This window comes from Gadus macrocephalus, chromosome 21 (genome assembly GCF_031168955.1).
Source record: "Gadus macrocephalus chromosome 21, ASM3116895v1".
Lineage (NCBI taxonomy): Eukaryota > Metazoa > Chordata > Actinopteri > Gadiformes > Gadidae > Gadus > Gadus macrocephalus.
In genome coordinates, this window is record NC_082402.1 from 2,106,656 (window position 1) to 2,129,117 (window position 22,462).

The 22,462-nt window shown below is 46.2% G+C and overlaps 1 protein-coding gene across 1 annotated transcript; it reads right to left on the minus strand.

The window, feature by feature from the left end:
- Window positions 1-45: 45 nt before the first annotated feature.
- Window positions 46-21,163, minus strand: adgrf3b (adhesion G protein-coupled receptor F3b). The gene is made up of 18 exons (XM_060041575.1): window positions 20,541-21,163; window positions 16,335-16,391; window positions 16,030-16,042; window positions 13,810-13,944; window positions 11,942-12,094; window positions 11,472-11,533; window positions 11,309-11,370; window positions 10,846-10,964; window positions 8,541-8,768; window positions 7,677-7,916; window positions 7,038-7,178; window positions 4,400-4,599; window positions 3,502-3,687; window positions 1,750-3,093; window positions 1,319-1,360; window positions 1,172-1,207; window positions 1,042-1,093; window positions 46-644 (listed from the first exon to the last, which is right to left on the minus strand). Exons 2-17 carry the CDS (start codon window positions 16,383-16,385, stop codon window positions 1,043-1,045), a joined length of 3,063 nt encoding a protein of 1,020 aa, XP_059897558.1. The 5' UTR covers window positions 16,386-16,391; window positions 20,541-21,163; the 3' UTR covers window positions 46-644; window position 1,042.
- Between the last annotated feature and the right edge of the window lie 1,299 nt (window positions 21,164-22,462).

The window sequence follows — 22,462 nt, forward strand, 5'->3', positions numbered from 1 at the left end:
TTGTAAATCTTTGATCTAGAGAATAAAATGAGATGTCTCAGGGGAATAAATACAATTTCTACTTTAATTGAATCTTGTTCGTTTTCAGTTGTTTTACAGATCAGCTCAGGTTGTTGTGAAAGACTATAATAAACTACTCCAGTATCAAAGTAATATTCCAACATTAAAACTATTCCAATATTAAAACTATTCCAATAATAAAACGATTAAAATATTAAAACGATTACAACATTTAGACTGACGACTTCTAAGTAGATATTTATCCTTTGCATCGGCGTATTCAAAACATTTGATCTAAATAGCAAATATCTCAATACTAGGCATCATGCATCACATCACACTCATTCAAATAGTTATTCAAATCATTTAGATTCCAGGTAAATGCACTCATAATTTGTACTTCATGTGTTCTGTACAAAACCTTTTTACATCCTCTATTCAAACACAGTGAGCTGCTCTTTCTTCTTCAAAGACTCTGATATGTACATGTCTAAAGTCCAGTTACAGCTTGTACTATAACTACACTTAAATAGGTTAAGGATCACTGGGTGAACTACTACGTAATTAACTAGAAGACGTTGGCTTTCCTCCTCCTCCTCTTCCTCCTCCTCCTCTGAAATCCCACCTGCTCTCTTCATCACCTCCTGTTGGATAATAATACAAGGATGTTGAGGATGCCACCTCCCCCTTCAACTACATTAGTCAGAAGAAAGAGTAACAACAATATATCTGTCGGTACAGTAAGGACTTTCATAGAAGCAAGTGCCAAGCAGTAACAATCGCTAGGTTAACCCATTCCCCGTACACGAGGCCTCCACCACCTTTTACACAATCACGCCACCTCCAACTCCACCATCATAACCATCACCACCGCCAACACAGTCACCACTACCTCCACCTCCATCATGACAACCACCACCACCGCCGCCACCATCACAAACACCACCACCGCCAACACAGTCACCACTACCTCCACCATCACTTAGACCAACATCAACACCACTTCAAGCCTCCATCACCTGCATCACCCTCCTCACCCACCTCAGTTCTTTGAGGTGTTGGTGGTGTTGTTACTCTTCTCGCCTGATGACGTCTGGGGAGCAGAGAGAAGGAACATTAGTGTCTAAGATGTTTGGACGTGGAGAGGTTGTGCTGCCGGACCCGCTCTCACCTTGGCCAGTATGAGCTTCAGGACCTCGTCCCGTACCTGCCGGCAAACCAAACACAAGGTCACGACCCCCGTCAAAGCAGCCTACGTATTGAGGCACTTGTGTACAGGGAGACAGCATTGGTCACATCAACGGTGTTTGAATCCTACCCTTTGTTCTGCCAGAACCCCCGTGATGAACAGAAACAGACCCTGGGAACAGAGAGCCCCGATTAATGGAGACGCAATATTTAACACAGATGTTTTTCAGGAAAGGATCCGTGGGTCTTTTGTGGTAAATGTTGAGACATCTACTCTCGTTAATAGTGTCATTTAGAAACTAAGAAAGTTTCTTCGTTCCAAAGCGACTCCTATTTAATTGGGGTCGTTTATTAAGACTGAGGACACGGTGAAGTGGGCGGCGTTTTGCCCATAGCTAGATTTATTTTCCTGGGGATCCAACCCAGGAGCTTTGGGCGTGGCGCCTGCCTAGACGCGGCAGTATCCTGCACAACGGTTCCCCTCTCTACTGCTAACTACTACTCTTCGTCCCCTATGGGACATAAGGCTTCAATGAGCCCCCTCCGTGGTTCCCCTCTCACCTGGAAGGAATTGAGGATGGTGAAGGCGTAGGTGATGAAGATCATGAGGCCGGACTGCGTGCTTCCGTCGATGGAGGCCTCGTCGCTGGAGTCTCCCAGGAACAGCATGACGAAGCCCAGGATCCAGGTGAGGCCGAAGGCCGGCGTGAGGAACAGCATGACCTTCAGGATGCTCTTGGCAGTGTCTGCGTCGGACTTGTTGTCGTCGGGGACGGCGGTCTTGGTGAGCGTGAGGATGACCACGCACATGGAGAAGAGGTTGGTGAGGACCACGACGCCCACGGGCAGCAGGAAGGCGTGGATAGAGCCCCTCAGAAGCCCCTCATAGGTCAGCCAACAGGTCCCCTTCTTCCGGTAGTCGCTGCCCGTGTACTTGTAGTAGACGTAGGTGCTGCCCACGATGAGCATGGGCACGATGTAGCCCACGATGCTGGACAGGAACATGAACACCCTCTTCCTCAGCGGGTTGAAGACGAAGATGAGCTGGTGGACCAGCATGACGCTGAGACACAGCATCCAGCAGAACATGGTGAGGAAGAACAAGTGCTGGCAGATGGTGAACACCAGGCACATGTTCTCGCTGATCTTGTCGGGGAAGGAGGAGGCCAGGAAGCAGAGGTCGGCCAGCAGGAGGCTGACGGCGATGTTGACCAGAGAAGTGTGGCGGAAGTGCGAGAGGTTGCTCTTGACGACGGCCGACCACACCAGCGCCTCGATGATGAGGAAGAGCAGCAGGGAGCAGATGGACACGCCCAGACCCAGGTAGGTGAGCTCGTCCAGCATAGGCAGGATCAGGGTGGTTTTGGACATCAGGGCGGAGAAGGGCGTCAGATGGCTGCACTCGCAGATGGTTTCATTCCCGTCCTCGCTGGTCACCAACTGGCACCCCTCGCCGGACCACTGGTGGGACGAGATGTTCCAGAACACGCATTCAACTTTGTTGAAATCCGGGTGCTCCCTGGGGAAGTTGAGCCTGATGTCGATGGTCTCTGTGCTGCTGTTCTGCAGCGTGGCCGACACCACCAGGCTGGCCGTCTTGCTGTTCTTGTTAATTCGGGGCAGCTTGTAGGCCAGGTTCTTCACGGCCATGGTCTTGATGATGCCCTCGCTGTTGTTCACGACCACATCCACACCGAACACCGTCTGGCTGCAGTCCTCCTCCTCCACCTGGCAGATGACCAGCTTGACGTTGTCCGAGTCCTCGCCCTTGCTGAGGTTGGCCTGGATGTTCTCCACGAGGCCCTCCACCGACTCCAGGTATTGTGTGGACATGGTGTTCTGGATGGTAATGTTGACGGCCTTCCATGATTGGTTCAGCATGTTACTGGCCGCATTGATGAGATCCTGGAAGGGGAGGGAGGAGGATGTCAGGTGACGCTCACCTGGTCCCAGTGGGATTAACTTTACATTCAGGGTGTTAAGAAGTACATTTGTCAGAAGAAGAGAAAAATATATATATCGCTGTCAGGACAGTAAGGATTTTCATAGAACCAAGTTCCAAGCACTATCAATCACTAGGTAAACCCATTCTCCCTTTACACAAAGAGATATCTAGGATAACACGCTACACCATGCTACGTACTATTTTTAGGCGCAAGGACGTGCAACATACAATAAGTGTGTACATGAAGTGCCCGATTGTTGTACATTAAGTGCCAGGACTGCTTCAAGTCCGCCAGCTTTAGTGGTTTGTAAGGGGATAGCAAACGCCAGTGTTGAAACACTGATCCCCGTCGGCAGCGTCCCACTCACAGGGAACAGCTGGTCGTGGAGGACCACGTTGCCCGAGGCCTGGGCCATGGTGCTCAGGATGCTGATGCCCGCGCCCAGGTCGGCCAGGTCCTCCTTGGAGCCCGTGCTCTTGCTGGATCCGTTGTTCAGACTCCCGAAGATGCCCTCGGCCGCGCTCTGCGTCGCGCCAAAGCCTTGTTTGAAGCTCTGCCAGACAAGTTTCACACGATTTATTCATGTTTTAAGTATTCCTTTTTTTCCAAGTTTCTATTTATTTTCTTAAGTATTCCTTTTTTTCAAGTAGTACTAGTTGAAGTAAGGTTAGAGATGGTTAATAGTACTAGTTGAAGTAAGGTTAGAGATGGTTAATAGTACTAGTTGTAGTTAGGTCAGAGATGGTTAATAGTACTAGTTGTAGTTAGGTCAGAGATGGTTAATAGTACTAGTTGTAGTTAGGTCAGAGATGGTTAATAGTACTAGTTGTAGTTAGGTCAGAGATGGTTAATAGTACTAGTTGTAGTTAGGTCAGAGATGGTTAATAGTACTAGTTGTAGTTAGGTCAGAGATGGTTAATAGTACTAGTTGTAGTTAGGTCAGAGATGGTTAATAGTACTAGTTGTAGTTAGGTCAGAGATGGTTAATAGTACTAGTTGTAGTTAGGTCAGAGATGGTTAATAGTACTAGTTGTAGTTAGGTCAGAGATGGTTAATAGTACTAGTTGTAGTTAGGTCAGAGATGGTTAATAGTACTAGTTGTAGTTAGGTCAGAGATGGTTAATAGTACTAGTTGTAGTTAGGTTATGAGATGGTTAATAGTACTAGTTGTAGTTAGGTCAGAGATGGTTAATAGTACTAGTTGTAGTTAGGTCAGAGATGGTTAATAGTACTAGTTGTAGTTAGGTTATGAGATGGTTAGTTACATCAGCCACGTCCAGGGCCCTCAGCACATCTGTGGAGATGCACTGGAAGAAGGGCTCCTGCCAGACGCTGCCCTCACAGGTGCGGGACACGTAGCCCTCCCGGCCCTCGGGACACGTCCGGTTGAACACCGAGTTCCCCGCTGGGGTGCGCGGCCACAAACTGAGGCCGTAGTACTCCTCCGCGCAGAACGGAGCGCCAGCTAGGAACACCAAGAGGGAATGCTACAAGTTATACTACAGGTAAGACTACAGGTTAGACTACAAGTATCACTACAAGTTATGCTACAAGTAATACTACAGGTTATACTACATCTAAGACTACAAGTTATACTACAACTGATATAACAATTCATAATCTATACTACGAGGTACACTACAGGTAACTCTACAAGTTAAACTACAGGTTGTACTACAAGTTATGCTACAGGTAATGCTACAAGTTATACTAGAGGTAAGACTACAGGTTATACTACAAGTTATACTACAGGTAAGACTACAGGTTATACTACAAGTTATGCTACAGGTAATGCTACAAGTTATACTAGAGGTAAGACTACAGGTTATGCTACAAGTTATACTACAAATTATACAACAGGTAAGACTACGAGTTGTACAACAGGTAAGACTACGAGTTGTACAACAGGTAATACGTAAGGGATAATGCCCGACGAGGCACCCGGCTTCGCGGAGGCAACCGTCCTCCATCGTGTGTCGGACTGCTCACGCCTCCGCGTCGTCCATTAATTCCTGATAATGGACACATCGAAGGGTATTGTCCCGCTTATACCACGGTCACTTGCCAAAGACAATGAATTAAGGCCATTCATTTATATTTCCATGCGTTTTACAATCCAAATATAAAGGTTTTCACAAGCCTTTGTTTCCCTGGTAACGCCTGAGGGTTTGACTACTTCCTGGAGCAATCATTACCCTCCCGTAATGTTCTGATGCAACGGATCGTTGTTCACTACTCCAGTAGTTAGGACGGACCTTAGCTACGACTTGGCAACGGGAGGTATTCTAGTCCGTCGGCTTTGACTGCGTTCCCGTTGCTATGGTTACTCATTTTTGAGACAGGCTGATAAGATACGCCAGCTAGCGCATTAATTGAGAACGGTGAACAGACAATTTGACTGGAACTACTAAGCATGTGTCCGTTTATCAGGAGTTAAAGGGGACATATTATGAAAACAGCACTTTTGGGGTGTTGTTGTGTTGGTGGTGCTCCCACACGCATACAAACTTTGAAATAAGTCCGTACATGATTTTTTGAGTGAGTTACGCATTTCTGGAAGCAGCCCGCCTCCAGCTACCAAACGAGCGATTCAGTTTCGGCGCCCCCTCCTACGTAGGAAGGGGGTACATTTGAATATTACCTCCCACTTCCCCACTCCCCTCCAATCAGAGCATCGTTTTTTGTGGACCAGCGGACGAGCAGCTCCGGCGGGGGGAACACGGCGCTAACCCTGCAGCTAAGCTCCGGGAGTACAATCCCTTTCTCTGGCGCCGAGCTCACCCCACCGGAGCTGCCGCCGAAGGGAAGTCGGGAGGAGGAGACATGGAGTAGAAAGGGATTGTACTCCCGGAGCTGAGCTGCCGGACTGCCGCCGAGCTACCCCAGCCGGAGCTGCTCGTCCCCTGGAGCTGCCACCTAGCTTCGGCGCCAGTTCAGCTCCCGGAGTACACCGCCGGAGCCGCCAGACAGCTCCGACGGCGGCCGGACTGCAGTCCGGCAGCTCCGGCGCAGCGAGCTCGGAGGCAGTCCGGCAGCTCAGCTCCCGGAGTACAATCCTTTTCTTCTCCATGTCGCGGTTCATGGACTTCAGAGAGTCAAGGCCAAAGTTCCTTTCCCCCAAATCTTCTCAACCATGGCCGAGATATCCCCCACTACGAGTCTTTACTTGTGGAAGTACCAGAGACGTCAGACACAGTCTTTATTATTCATAATATCATCCGAGCCGCACATAGCTTTTGACCCTGATATTAGATAGATTATATAAATACCCGTATATAATATTATTATTATGTTATATTATATTATATATAAAGCTCCAGGAGTTAGCAAACGGCAACAATCCCTTCTCCTCCATGCTGTGGTTCAGTCTGACAGCTCATTGGTCAATGGGCAGCAGCTCATTTGCATCAACGCTACAGACAACAGAAACAGCGCATTCTGAAGGGACTGAAACAGAGGGGAATAGCGGTAGACAATATTTTTTTTCCTAAAAGCTATTTCCAGCAAACACCTTCAAAAACATGTTTTCTGGAACTCAAATACTATGTTTACTTGTTTGGAAAACACCATAATATGTCTCCTTTAATGCACACCCTGCAGCCAATCAGAATCGAGCATTCCCCCAGACCGTGGTATAATACAAGTTATACAACAGGTAAGAATACAAGTTCTACAACAGGTAAGAATACAAGTTGTACAACAGGTAAGACTACAAGTTAAACTACAATTAATACTACAGGAAAGACTACAATGCATACTACAACTGATATAACAAGTTATTCTACATTCTATCCTTCCCAATCCTAAAGCTGATTGCAGTGCCTTAAATGAACCACAATGTTTCTGTGATGAAACATAAAGTTAAGTTAATGTTAAGTTAAGGTTAGGGTTAAGGCTATTTACGGTAGATGACCCCGATGTCCAGGCGGAGGGTCTTCTTCTGGTGCTTCTTGTTCTTGAAGGTGATGTTGACGTAGTGAGGGTCCAAGCTCTTGATGCAGCTGATAGGGACGTCGAAGGTGTAGACCTGTTCCTCTACCGACACTAGAGGGAGGCACACGTTGACCTTAGTGAAGTGGTCGGGAGAATGTGTTCAAACAGTCGGTCTTAGCCCTGCAGTAGTGTCCTATTGAGGGTTTGGTAGAGTGGTCCGGAGTTTGAGGGTCCAAATCGGGTTTCCTCTGTAGCACACTACTTAACACCCGTAATGAGGGCGTGGCACGTGTTGCTATTGCCACGAACACGCGCCACGCCAAGGATACTCAGTGTCTGAACCCCCCTGTCGGCCCTATTGCTCCATGAATATATATATTATATTATTTATATTTATATTGAAATCTTAAATCTCTGACCGGACTAACTGAACTGATATTGCACAATTTTTTCCCTCTCTTAAAGTAGTATTGTATATTCTTCTTTGTAAATTTTGTAAATTCTATTGTATAGTTATACCGTATACTTAACAGTGTATTTATATTTCGTGCTGTTCTTTCTGTTTTTTTTTTTTTAAACATATTAACAACAGGTTAAGTGAGTGCTCACCTGTTGGCGTCAGGGTGGCCTGCTTCACGCCCCGGTACGACCATGTGACCTCGTAGTCCTCCGTGGTGGGGGCGATGGTGGTGGTGACCTTGACGGTCTCCGAGGTGGACCCTCCCTCGGAGCAGTCCACCGTCAGGGGGTCCATCACCATCTTGATGGGGTCGGGCAGCAGGGCGACGTTCAGCCCCAGCAGGGCCGTGTGCCTCACCGAGCCCTCCGAGAACTCACACTTAAACACGCCTGTGGGAGTGTGCTAGCAGTTAGCTCTGGCTCTATCGTGGGTGTTCTTTAAAGGGGACGTGTTATTCAAGCAGGTGTGTGTTTGTGTGTGTGTGTGTGTGTGTGTGTGTGTGTGTGTGTGTGTGTGTGTGTGTGTGTGTGTGTGTGTGTGTGTGTGTGTGTGTGTGTGTGATTAACCATTACGAGCCGTTTGAAAATCGGCCTCTTCTGACATCACAACTGGGCGTGTCCACCTAGAGCTGTTTGTTTGGTAGCTAGCATCAGGCGTGTCTATGAGCTGAATTAAACCGTCCTATCCTGCCCCCCCCCCCCCCCCCCCCCCTTCACCTACCCCGCCCCTCACCTGCCCCCCTCCTCACCTACCCCGCCCCTCACCTGCCCCGGCCCTCACCTGCCCCGCCCTTTACCGCCCCCCCCCTGGGCGCCCCTCACCTGCCCCGGCCCTCACCTGCCCCGCCCATCACCTTCCCCCCTCCTCACCTGCCCCGCCCATCACCTGCCCCGCCCATCACCTGCCCCCCTCCTCACCTGCCCCGCCCATCACCTGCCCCCCTCCTCACCTGCCCCGCCCATCACCTGCCCCCCTCCTCACCTGCCCCGCCCATCACCTGCCCCCCTCCTCACCTGCCCAGTTCCCGTTCACCCGGTTCAGCGTGAGCCGGGTGCAGGCGGGCACGTCGGCGGCCTCACAGGTGGTGAGCTGCGCCACGCTGCCGTTCCCCAGCTCGGCGTAATCCTCCCCCCGGCTCATGCTCCACAGGCTCACGCCCAGGATCTCGTTGAAGGTGCAGGTCATGATGGGGGTGGAGTCGTAGCAGACCAGGGAGCCCGTGGCGGTCATCTCCACCAGCCCTGGGGGAGTGGGGGGGGGGTGGGGTGGGGGGATTATTACGTCTGGGATTATTCGTCTGAAGCCCCCGCAGCGAGGCCGCATCGAGGCCACACTTCCTTCCAGCGCTTTGGCTGCTAAAAGAACGACGTGAGATTCACAACCCGCGTTTGTTGGCCCTCACAAACAAAACAACGAATATTTAATGTTCCCACATCACCCAGAATGCCTTTCACCTCTCCCTCTCAACATTCAGAGGCTACAGGCTATAAGAATTGTAAATGTATCATTGATTAATTCAATAATATGAATGAATCAAATCTGCAGGCTTTACTATGAATTGGGAAAGCTAGTTGAGGAGATTTATAGGTAGCAGGTAGGGGTCATTAAGGAGCATGTAGGGGTTAGACAGTACAGAGACAGGTCATTAAGGAGCAGGTAGGGGTTAGACAGTACAGAGACAGGTCATTAAGGAGCAGGTAGGGGTTAGACAGTACAGAGACAGGTCTTTAAGGAGCAGGTAGGGGTTAGACAGTACAGAGACAGGTCATTAAGGAGCAGGTAGGGGTTAGACAGTACAGAGACAGGTCATTAAGGAGCAGGTAGGGGTTAGACAGTACAGAGACGGGTCATTAAGGAGCAGGTAGGGGTTAGACAGTACAGAGACAGGTCTTTAAGGAGCAGGTAGGGGTTAGACAGTACAGAGACAGGTCATTAAGGAGCAGGTAGGGGTTAGACAGTACAGAGACAGGTCATTAAGGAGCATGTAGGGGTTAGACAGTACAGAGACAGGTCATTAAGGAGCAGGTAGGGGTTAGACAGTACAGAGACAGGTCTTTAAGGAGCAGGTAGGGGTTAGACAGTACAGAGACAGGTCATTAAGGAGCAGGTAGGGGTTAGACAGTACAGAGACGGGTCATTAAGGAGCAGGTAGGAGTTAGACAGTACAGAGACGGGTCATTAAGGAGCAGGTAGGGGTTAGACAGTACAGAGACGGGTCATTAAGGAGCAGGTAGGGGTTAGACAGTACAGAGACAGGTCTTTAAGGAGCAGGTAGGGGTTAGACAGTACAGAGACAGGTCATTAAGGAGCAGGTAGGGGTTAGACAGTACAGAGACAGGTCATTAAGGAGCAGGTAGGGGTTAGACAGTACAGAGACAGGTCTTTAAGGAGCAGGTAGGGGTTAGACAGTACAGAGACGGGTCATTAAGGAGCAGGTAGGGGTTAGACAGTACAGAGACGGGTCATTAAGGAGCAGGTAGGGGTTAGACAGTACAGAGACAGGTCTTTAAGGAGCAGGTAGGGGTTAGACAGTACAGAGACAGGTCATTAAGGAGCAGGTAGGGGTTAGACAGTACAGAGACGGGTCATAAAGGAGCAGATAGGGGTTAGACAGTACAGAGACAGGTCTTTAAGGAGCAGGTAGGGGTTAGACAGTACAGAGACAGGTCATTAAGGAGCAGGTAGGGGTTAGACAGTACAGAGACGGGTCATTAAGGAGCAGGTAGGGGTTAGACAGTACAGAGACAGGTCTTTAAGGAGCAGGTAGGGGTTAGACAGTACAGAGACAGGTCATTAAGGAGCAGGTAGGGGTTAGACAGTACAGAGACGGGTCATTAAGGAGCAGGTAGGGGTTAGACAGTACAGAGACGGGTCATAAAGGAGCAGATAGGGGTTAGACAGTACAGAGACAGGTCTTTAAGGAGCAGGTAGGGGTTAGACAGTACAGAGACAGGTCATTAAGGAGCAGTTAGGGGTTAGACAGTACAGAGACGGGTCATAAAGGAGCAGGTAGGGGTTAGACAGTACAGAGACAGGTCATTAAGGAGCAGGTAGGGGTTAGACAGTACAGAGACAGGTCGTTAAGGAGCAGGTAGGGGTTAGACAGTACAGAGACAGGTCGTTAAGGAGCAGGTAGGGGTTAGACAGTACAGAGACAGGTCCTTAAGGAGCAGGTAGGGGTTAGACAGTACCGAGACAGCTCGTTAAGGAGCAGGTAGGGGTTAGACAGTACAGAGACAGCTCGTTAAGGAGCAGGTAGGGTTTGGCAGTACAGAGACAGGTCATTGAGGAGCAGGTAGGGGTTAGACAGTAACTCACCGATGCTCTCCATGAGGATGGAGGCAGACATCTCCAACTCCAGAGACCCGAGGACTTCCTGAAGCTTGGACGTCAAAAACACGGCGCTCACATTGGCCACAAAGTCAGCGATGGCGTCGCTGAGGAGACGACACACAGCGCGCGGGGGGGGGGGGGGGGGGGGTTCACTCAGTCACTCAGTCAACACTTTGTATTGTGAAGACGCTCCCTCTTCTCCCTCCTCAACCCCATCTCCAGCAGAGCTGTCCACGCTACTTGTTAGTGCTAATGGTCCTGTTCCACTGGTTCTAGATCTATTAAATAGCTACCGGTGAGTGTTGGTGGTTGTGTTAGCGTGAGGGTTAGGGGACCTCCAGTTTAGGGTGATAATAGGGTGAGGGTCAGGGTACCTCTAGTGTGGGGTGAGGGGTTATGGGGTTAGGGTACCTCTGGGTTAGGGTTAGGGGTTATGGGGTTAGGGTACCTCTGTAATGTGGTGACGTTCAGACTCTCAAAGCCGTTCAGCTTCTTCAGGCCGGCGATGAGCTGCGAAAGGAGAAGACGTGAGACAGGAAACAGAAGCAATCGCATCGATATCGAGATCAGATCAATCCCGATAGAATTGGCTGAAGAAGAGTCGGACGCACCATGGCCTCGGCGGCGTCGCTCCACGGACCCGTCACCAGCTCCACGGTCCCGACGATCTGCACTGGGGGACGGGGACGGGGGCAGGACTGTGAGCACACATCCCCAAAGCAGCCCTGTGTGTGCCGGAATGTGTGTGTGCATGTGTGAGTGCATGTGTGCGCGTGCGTATCTGTGTGCATATGTGTGTGTGTGTGTGTGTGTGTGTGTATGTGTGGGTTTGTATTCACGACTGCGCATGTATGTGTGTGTTCATGTGTGTTTGTTTGCGTGCATGTGCGTGGGTGTGTGTGTGTGTATTCACGTGTGTGCATGGGTGTGGGGGGGGGGGGGTGTGTGCTTGTATGTGTGTGTGTGTGTGTGTGTGTGTGTGTGTGTGTGTGTGTGTGTGTGTGTGTGTGTGTGTGTGTGTGTGTGTGTGTGTGTGTGTGTGCATGTGTGTGTGTGTGTGTGTGTGTGCGTGCCCAGGTACCTGGGAACTTTGGGATGCACATGGGTTCGTATCCCAGGATGGGCTTGGTGCAGGTGGTGTCGTTGCAGCAGGTGGTGTTGTAACACACGTCGTTGGTCCAGATGTAGCCCGGCCCGCAGTCACACCGCACCGTTTCGCCCAGCAGCAGGCAGTCTGCACACAGGACGGCATCATGTACCAACCAGCTCCCCCGGGACTCGCTCGCCGAGTCGATCGCCTCGCCGATGTTAGTTCAGGCTGGGATTCTAATCCTGGACGATAATTCTGAAAGAACGCGACATTCGCCAATGCCGGTATATCTGGAACCGATCATCTCGTTTTTGGGGTTTTCGACTGGTTGAAGTTTCCAAGGACCTTCAACCAATCACAGGCTGAGCGCTGCGTTGTTCCGTTATTGGCCGACGCGAAGGTCAAGTATAGTATTAGAAGTATAGTAGAAGTAGAAGTAATAGTAGTAGAATAGTAGCAGTGTGTTGTATTGTAGGAGTAGTAGTATTAGTATAGTAGCAGTGTGCTGTGTAGTAGTATTAGTGTATAGTAGCAGTGTGCTGTGTAGTAGTATTAGTGTATAGTAGCAGTGTGTAGTTGTATAGTAGTAGTGTTTGTGTTGTAGTAGTAGTAGTAGTATAATGTAATGTAATGTAACTTTATTTGAACAGGGACAATGTACAAAAGAAACATTAACCTTGTTTAGAGCAAGGAGATATGCATTGTACCAGGTTTTAGCAAACGGCTATTTTCCACCTGTAGTCGCTGGGCAGGTAAGAACTATTAATACTACAGAGCTAAACAAGACACAATAATACCTCAACATGGGATTAAACATTCAAAGGATCACAAGATACAATAATACAAATACATAGGATACAAATGTTTACAAAAAGCACTATATTACATATTTTATAAAAAATATACCCCTATCCTACAAGCACTACAAAATTTATGTATATTTTTATAAGTTTGGAGAAAGCTTGAAAATCAAAGAAGAAAAAAACAATCGTAGAAGAATAGTAGCAGTGTGTTGTATAGTTGTGCAGTAGTAGTATTGTGGTACTAGTATACTAGTAGTGTGTGTAGTAGTTGTAGTAGTATAGTATTACTGTGTGTAGTAGTAGTAGTGTGTAGTATGATAGTAGTAGCAGTGTGTTGTGTAGTTCTTTAGTAGTAGTAGTATTGTGTGTGTGTGTGTGTGTGTGTGTGTGTGTGTGTGTGTGTGTGTGTGTGTAGTAGTATAATAGTAGTATGGTAGTAGTAGTAGTGAGTAGTAGTAGTAGTAGTGTGTTTGTAGTAGTATAGTAGTAGTATGGTTGTAGTATGGTTGTTGTAGTAGTGAGTAGTAGTAGTGTAGTAGTACTATAGTAGTAGTGTGTTTTGTAGTTGTATAGTAGTAGTAGTATAGTAATAGTGTGTGTAGTAGTATGGTTGTAGTAGTAGTGTGTTTTGTAGTTGTATAGGTGTAGTAGTATAGTAGTAGTATAATAGTAGTATGGTTGTAGTAGTAGTGAGTTTTGTAGTTGTATAGGTGTAGTAGTATGGTAGTAGTGTGTGTAGTAGTATAATAATAGTATGGTTGCAGTAGTAGTGAGTAGTAGTAGTGTGTTTTGTAGTTGTATAGGTGTAGCAGTATAGTAGTAGTGTGTTTTGTAGTTGTATAGTAATAGTGTGTAGTAGTAGTATAATAGTAGTATGGTTGTAGTAGTAGTGAGTAGTAGTAGTGTGTTTTGTAGTTGTATAGTAGTAGTGTGTGTAGTAGTATGGTAGTAGTAGTAGTAGTGTAGTAGTAGTAGTGTGTTTTGTAGTTGTATAGGTGTAGTAGTATAGTAGTAGTGTGTGTGTGTGTGTGTGTGTGTGTGTGTGTAGGGCCCCACCTGACACCAGCTCGATCCCCTGGATGCTGACCTCTTGCTGGGCAACGTCCAGCTTGGAGTTGTTGAAGGTGGAGAGGATGGAGGACGTCTCCAGGGTGATGTTACTCTCCACCATCAGCTCAGCCACAAACACATCTGGGGACAACACCACAGTCTGTCTGTCTGTCTGTCTGTCTGTCTGTCTGTCTGTCTGTCTGTCTGTCTGTCTGTCTGTCTGTCTGTCTGTCTGTCTGTCTGTCTGTCTGTCTGTCTGTCTGTCTGTCTGTCTGTCTGTCTGTCTGTCTGTCTGTCTGTCTGTCTGTCTGTCTGTCTGTCTGTCTGTCTGTCTGTCTGTCTGCCTGTCTGCCTGCCTGCCTGTCTGCCTGTCTGTCTTTTTTTTTCCTGCAGAGAATGCGGTGAGGGCTGTAATGCAAGGTGAGGTTTCAAATATGTTTTTGTAAAGCCACATAGTTTAAGGCGTAAAGAATTGTTTAATGGCTTAAATCAGGTGAGGGATTTGAACAGAGTCTAAATGGAGTAAAAAATGTAAACATTTACACCGTTTATAAAATTTAAAATGGTGGAAAACACAATTTTAAGTGAAGAGTTAAACAATTAGCTGATATGATCAAGTTTGAATACATTTGAGATAAGATTTGTGTGCGTGTGTGTGTGTGTGTGTGTGTGTGTGTGTGTGTGTGTGTGGTGTTAGTAACTTGGAAAGGTGTAGCATAGTATAGTTGCATACATAGTATAGTGTTATATGTAGTATAGTACAGTTGTATACGTAGTATAGTGTTATATGTAGTATAGTTGTATACGTAGTATTATACGTGGTATAGTGTTATCTTTAGTAGAGTATAGTTGTATACGTATGTAGTATAGTGTTGTATGTAGTATAGTATAGTTGTATACGTAGTATAGTATTATACGTAGTATAGTGTTATATTTAGTATAGTATAGTTGTATACGTAGTATAGTGTTATACGTAGTATAGTGTTATATTTAGTATAGTTTTATACGTAGTATAGTGTTATATTTAGTATAGTATAGTTGTATACGTAGTATAGTGTTATACGTAGTATATTGTTATACGTAGTATAGTGTTATATTTAGTATAGTATAGTTTTATACGTAGTATATTGTTATATTTAGTATAGTATAGTTGTATACGTAGTATAGTGTTATATGTAGTATAGTTGTATACATAGTATGGTGTTATACGAGTATAGTGTTATACATAGTACAGTGTTATATGTAGTATTGTGTTATATGTAGTATAGTATAGTTGTATACATAGTATGGTGTTATACGTGGTATAGTGTTATACATAGTACAGTGTTATATGTAGTATTGTGTTATATGTAGTATAGTATAGTTGTATACATAGTATGGTGTTATACGTGGTATAGTGTTATATGTAGTAGAGTATAGTTGTACGTAGTATAGTGTTATATGTAGTATAGTGTTATACGTAGTATAGTATAGTTGTATATGTAGTATAGTGTTATATTTAGTATAGTATAGTTGTAGTATAGTGTTATACTTAGTATAGTGTTATACGTAGTATAGTGTTATATGTGGTATACTATAGTTGTATACATAGCAGTTTTACATTTAGTATAGTATAGTTGTATACATAGTATCGTGTTATATTTAGTATAGTATAGTTGTATGCGTAGTATAGTGTTATATTTAGTATAGTATAGTTGTATACGTAGTATCGTGTTATATTTAGTATAGTATAGTTGTATACGTGGTAGATTGTTATACGTAGTATAGTGTTATACAAAGTATAGTGTTATATGTAGTATAGTTGTATACGTAGTATAGTGTTATATTTAGTATAGTATAGCTGTATACGTAGTATAGAGTTATATTTAGTATAGTATAATTATATACGTAGTGTTATATTTAGTAAAGTATAGTTGTATACGTAGTATAGTGTTATATTTAGTAAAGTATAGTTGTATACGTAGTATAGTGTTATGTTTAGTAAAGTATAGTTGTATACGTAGTATAGTGTTATATTTAGTATGGTATAGTTGTATATGTAGTTTAGTATTATTTGTAATATAGTGTTATACGTAGTATATTGTTATACGTAGTATGGTGTTATGTGTAGTATAGTATAGTTGTATACGTAGTATAGTGTTATATTTAGTATAGTATAGTTGTATATGTGTTATAGTTTTATTCGTACTATCGTTCTAAACGTGGCGCAGTGCGGAGTTAACCTACCTCCTGAAACGACCTGGTGAAAGTAGGAAAGAGGGAATCATTAGTAATCTCCTTGTGATGAACGTCATGTTTAATTATTAAATAACTTTTTATATTTATATTGGTTGTTGGTAATCGGTTCTTACAGATTGTTGTTTGTCATGATTATTTCTTATTGATTATTGTTATTGAATATTGCTTTATGGTAATTGGTTATTATTACTGATCATTTATTTCTGGTTGCCTGTAATTGGTTATTGATAAACGATTCTAGGTTATTGATTAACGATTAATGATTATGGAAGATTGGTAATAATAAGTGTTACCTGGTTGTAGATAAAGACAGTTCCCAGAATGATCAATACTCTGCACAACATGGTGGCCTGAGAAAACACACACAACTGTCACACAATTTAATACACACTATAAACTTCTAATACACACCTGTTACACACTTAATATACACTATACACTTCTAATACACAACTGTTACACACTAATACACACACTTCTAATACACACCTGTTGCACACTTAATATACACTATACACTTCTAATACACAACTGTTACACACTAATACACACACTTCTAATACACACCTGTTACACACCTATACAGACTATACACTTCTAATCAACAACTGTTAGACACCTGTTACACACTAATGCACATATAACTGTTATACACCTGATAGACAATAATTAACTTATAATACACACCTGTTACGCACTGAATAAACATAAAGGGCGCACTCACACTAGGACATCTGTGCCATGCCCAAGTCCGTTTCACACCTGTACCGTGCTCAAGTCTAGATCGTTTGGCAAGTGTGAGCGCGCCGACCGTTCTCAAATCCACTTCAATTCCGTGGCCTGAGCACACTTGGGAGAGGCGTGCTCAGGCCACGGTGCAGATGCTAATGAGCCGACACGCGCACACGCACACGCACGGCTCCGCAACTGAGCTGGATGACGTTTAGTCCATGCGACCCTTCTTTCCCATTAAACAATAAACATGACGGCAAGCGGTTCACGTTGGTGCGATAGTGAAGTTGAGTTTTTGATCAAAAATGCCCCGTTTGTCACGGCGCGGGCATTCTTGGTTCACTGGAGAAGGCGGGGCTGCGCACGGAGTCTAGGCCTCTTTAGAATAATTTGCAAACTCCCGGATGTTTTTATTTTTTTTATGAATGAAGACACCCAGATGCAAGGATAAGTTCACGTCTGAGCGTAGGCCACTACCTATTTACAAGTGCAAAAACGCCAACATATTCTTTATTTTTCTGACCACCTGTTTTTTATCCCGACAAAAGCTTCGTAAGGACAGTTCCTCTGCGTCTCGTAGATCGCACCATCTTTCAACGACTTTGTTTAATACGACTGCATCACCCTCTCTCACATGATCAGCAGCTCGCGGACTTCACTTTCTCTCAAGTAAGTTAACTGCTCATGATCATATCGCTGCGTTGTCTCTGTAGACACAGAGACAACCCCCCCCCCCACCCCCCACCCCCCCGGAACCTCGGAGCCGTCGCATTTACAATAGAATGAAACCCAATAAACCACCAATATGTGCAGGGTCCGGGAGGGTAAATCATGGTTTTAACTCAAGCAGGAAATTTACCTCGGGGAGTGTAAACGCGCGGACCGTGCCGCGAAAACGGCGTGCATAAAACGGGAGCGTGTCTATGTTCCCCTCTTTGTATGAGACCGGGGAACATAGGACCCTTTTTCAAAAAAGGGGTCCTATGTTCCCCCTTTTCCACCATTACTGCCTAATTCCATGGCAAATAGGCCTATGTAGGCCTACAGGCTGTTTGACGCACATATGCAAATAGGCTAGCCTGGCACGGCCCACCTACCTACTTCCGCTCAATTTTCATTTCACGTCTGGGTCTGCTTAATATGAATGCGTTCCATGGAAACCAGATTTCTGGCGGTCCAATCAGCGAACAGAGGGAGTGGCTGAGAACGATGACGTCTGGGTTGCGTGCCAGTTTCAGTTGTAGTCAGAGGAAGACAATGGAGAAGGATACGAGAGAAGCTATTCGGTCGGTTGCGGGATCGCTGCCGAAAAGTGAGCGAACGTTTGTCAATTGAGCAGTTCCAGACCTTCTGTACAAATGAATTGAAGTACGATGGTCTGGTAGGACCAGGCTACAAATAGGCCTGGACGAGAAAAGATTAGGTCAGGGGTGGCAAACCTGCAGGTCTCGAGCTATACACGGCTCTTTGGCTGCTCTCTTAATTATATCACTTTATCTTGGACCAAGGGAACCTTTGATAAAACTTGATAAAACTTGGATCACAAACTCATTATTTAATTTATAAGCACACCCAGAGAGAGCAGGCTCCAACATGGTTCCTTTCGCTTTCAACGTGCAATAGTTGAAAAAAAAACTAAAGGTTAAAAGGTTAAAGACAGGTATTTAGCAGACGCTTTGGGAAAGCGTAATGGACTTGCAGCGGGGGCATTGAACCTCGGTCTCCCGGATGTCAGTCGAGGATTTTTACCACTGCTCCAAGTTGGAAACCTTGGCTGAATTGGGCACCTAGGCTTTTTGCTCAGTGGTTAGAGTTTGTCTCCCATGCCATGGGTGTGTTAGGGTTGACGGGGTGGCAGGTTCGAGACTTGTGAAGCCCTATGTTCCCACATTTCTAAGGATTTATTTTTCCTGTGTTCCCCTCCTGAAGTCCAATACAAGACTAAGCTGACCATTAAATATATGTTTTGTAAATAAAGTGTGCCAGTGATTATTCAATAGATCAGCGACTCAATAGTTTCCGTTCTTTAGCCTATTTACATACATGGTTGTTGGTCACTTTATGCTTCTTTCTAATGAAGGAATCGTACTTGAGCATGGTACAAGTGTGAAACTGACTTGGGCACGGTACAGATGGCCTATAGTGTGAGTGCCCCCTGACCCACCAAAGCACTTCTAACACACACTAATAGACACTATTATTGTGTGTTTGTGGCATTGTGTGTGTGGTGAACCCCTGATTTGCATGGCTTTGCATGTGCACCATGACCGACAATCGGCTCCTCTCTGTGGGCTTTGACTTTGAAATAATACAGAAATAAGTCTCCAAGCAGGCTTCCTACCACCTTGGCTCCTACGTGGGAGCCCTGCTTCCTACCACCTTGGCTCCTACGTGGGAGCCCTGCTTCCTACCACCTTGGCTCCTACGTGGGAGCCCTGCTTCCTACCACCTTGGCTCCTACGTGGGAGCCCTGCTTCCTACCACCTTGGCTCCTACGTGGGAGCCCTGCTTCCTACCACCTTGGTGCCTACGTGGGAGCCCTGCTTCCTACCACCTTGGCGCCTACGTGGGAGCCATGCTTCCTACAACCTTGGCTCCAATCCGCTTCGTGGAAAGGCAGCATTCCCTTATAATATTATTGTTATTATTATGTATTATTATATTCCCCATAATCCAACCTCACGAGAACGCCTCTTCATGGAACAACTCCAACACTCTGATCGCACAGCCAACGGTGAGGCTAAATACATTCATACACAGGAAACCTTCAGGGATGCCTTTAACCACACCAAGGAACCTAACTAGGATCTTTCCTTTGCTACCTACCCAATCGGACCCTTCCTTTAGGGCCCTGTGCCCTAAAGGAACCTAGGGCCCAATTGGAACCTAGACCTACCTAGGCCCTAAAGGAACTTGGGCCTTATTGGAAACTAGGCCCCTTAGGAACCCAGGGACCTAAAGGAACCATAAGGTTCCATCTTATTAATATTCAAAACACACGCACACACACACACACACACAATTTTATGCAAACACAAATTGTCGCGTAGACACTTCTCACAATACAATTATGTCCTCATCTTCTCTCTTCTTCAGAACATTAGTGTTTCCGAAACTTCCTCTTAAGCTTTCTACAGAGGAACCGTTAAGAAACTTTTAAGAGGTTTAAAGCAGCTGATCACTTTCTGAAATGAATCTGAGGCCTCACATTTCAATGTCCGGCTATCACTACGATCGATCACATTCCCAACGCAGTACGACCATAATGCTGCAGTGTCAGCATCACTGTACAGTAATCATGACAGCAGCATCGCTGCAATATCAGCATCAATTTACAGTATTCATTACAGCATTATACAGTATCCCATCTCTGTTCACTACTCATTACAGCATCATACAGTATCAGCTTCACTGTACAGTACTCATTGCAGCAGCATAGCTACAGTATCAGTATTACCGTGTTGTATGTCTGTACAGCTGTGTTTTTGTGCTGTTGCCTCTCAAACCTGTCATTTCTTACTGCCCCTTTCCCCTTCCCCCCCTAGAAGCTTGTGCTTTTTGTCAGGCCATCACTGTCAATAAGAACTTGTTCTTAATGATCTGCCAGGTTAAATAAAGGTAAAATAAAAGCACACCTATACCGTACTCTATGTACCAAACTGCTGCAGGCCGGTACAACAGCAGTGAAACATTCAGCCCATAACATCTCATAACAAGTCTACTAGTTCCCCGATCCTTAAGGAGGGAGATGGTTGAAGAAGACCTACCGGGTTTGGAGGGTCGTGGGGCGAGTGGTCTCAGCAGGTCTGGACACGCACAGATCTGGAGCTCCTCATCTGGGCGGCTGACGTCTGTCTGTCCTCAGCTGCTATTTGCATGGCTAATGCCCTCTATGCTTTCCAAGGGGAGTGACTGACTACCTTTCCATGTTAATTTGTTTACCAAATGAGTCCCGCTCCTTCAGACTTTGTCTTCTCGAAATCTGGGCTGCTACCTCTTCTCCTCAGACCTTGTTTCCTTGAGACCTCGTCACTTAAAGACCTTGTGTCCTTCGTTTCCTTCTGAACCTCGTCTCCTTGGAAGACGTCATGTGAGGATTCCTATTGGTCGGCTTGATAGTTTGACCAAAGCCACGTGTCTCACTGTGGGACGGGACCCACACCGTCCCGAGGTCGGAGCGCAGTGTGAGATCCCCAACACACTGGAATGTTCTGCTTCCCAACACACTGGAATGTTCTGCTTCCCAAGGTGCAAACGTTCCCTTCAGTTCAGGAAAGCAACGGTGGTTCCTCAATTTAGAAGCCGTCCCCCTCTGTCCCACTCTGTCGCGGTTCCTTCTCCACTATGAGGGGCCCTCACTGCCTTCTTCTACAGCCTTAGGGGCCCCCAATGCGTTCTTCTACAGTGTGAGGGGCCCTGACTGCGTTCCTCCACAGTGTGAGGGGCCCTCACTGTGCCAGTTTGAGGCCCTTGAGGAGGCTCCTGATGAATAGCTGGCTGTGGCGAGGCCATTTGAATGCAGCAGCATCGGGCGGTGGTTCTGACGCGGTCCTGTGTGCTTAGTGGCCACAATGGGAGCTACACAGCTCGAGGCCGGCCACCGTGTGCACATGCAAAGCAACCGGCGGCAGGACAAACCAAGAGGAAACGCACTGCTATGTTATTGTTTGGGCTCCGTGGCCTTGGCTCAGTGTCCGTGGCAGACATCTCAAACAACTCTGCTGGTGTCTTTAACAAAGCTGGCAGAAGGTAAATCACCTGCCGTGATACTACGTGAAGCGAAGAGAACCCTCAGCTTGGAAAGGGAAATATGGACTGAAGCCCTTTAGGCAAATGCTTTACTTCAGAACTACACAGATTACTGTTTGATAGCGCATGATGTTGGTGCTGGAACAGATTGTCAAACATACTTCACCTAGCCTATCTATACCTAACCACACCGAGCTGCACCTAGCTACACTCCGATATATACCCCTCTACACCTAACTACACCTTACTACACTGAATCCATCTGAACCTAACCACACCCATCTCCAACTATCTACACCTATTTATGCCTACCTACACCTTACTACACCTTACTACACCTAATCACACCAAGCTACAACTATCTACACCTCTTTATACCTACCTACACCTTACTACACCTTACTACACCTAACCCCACCACGCAAAAGACATGCTGTCCCCCCTCCTACAGGTCTGACTCCCAGGCTTCATCGCCCCAGGACAGCACACTCAGACTAATCTGGGAATATCATCACACCTGATATTAATGAGATAACGAGGAGAACTGAAGCTCCCGCGATGCAGAACGTTGTCGTTCCGAGCACTAGCTACCTAACTAGAACTAACTACACCTATTTAAACCTCTTTTTTTCCCAACTAGCCCTCATTAGACGCCTGGTGTGTGGAGCTTTAAATGTGCGTTCTTGGGCGAGACAGAGGGCGGGACTTTCTGGCATGTTTCCAAGGCCAGGGTTAGCAAGTCGGAGGTAGAGTGCCAGCCTATCAGTGGCGTGGGTTGGGAGGAGAGAGGGCGGGACTTCTGGATATGGCTTTGTCAAATGATACATTAAAAACCTCCGTTGTGTCCTCTCTGTTGTATCCTCTTTGTTGTTCTTCTCTTCCTCTTCTTCTCAGTCTCACTCCAGGGACTCTCACCTGGTGTATATACAGCTCACAGGCA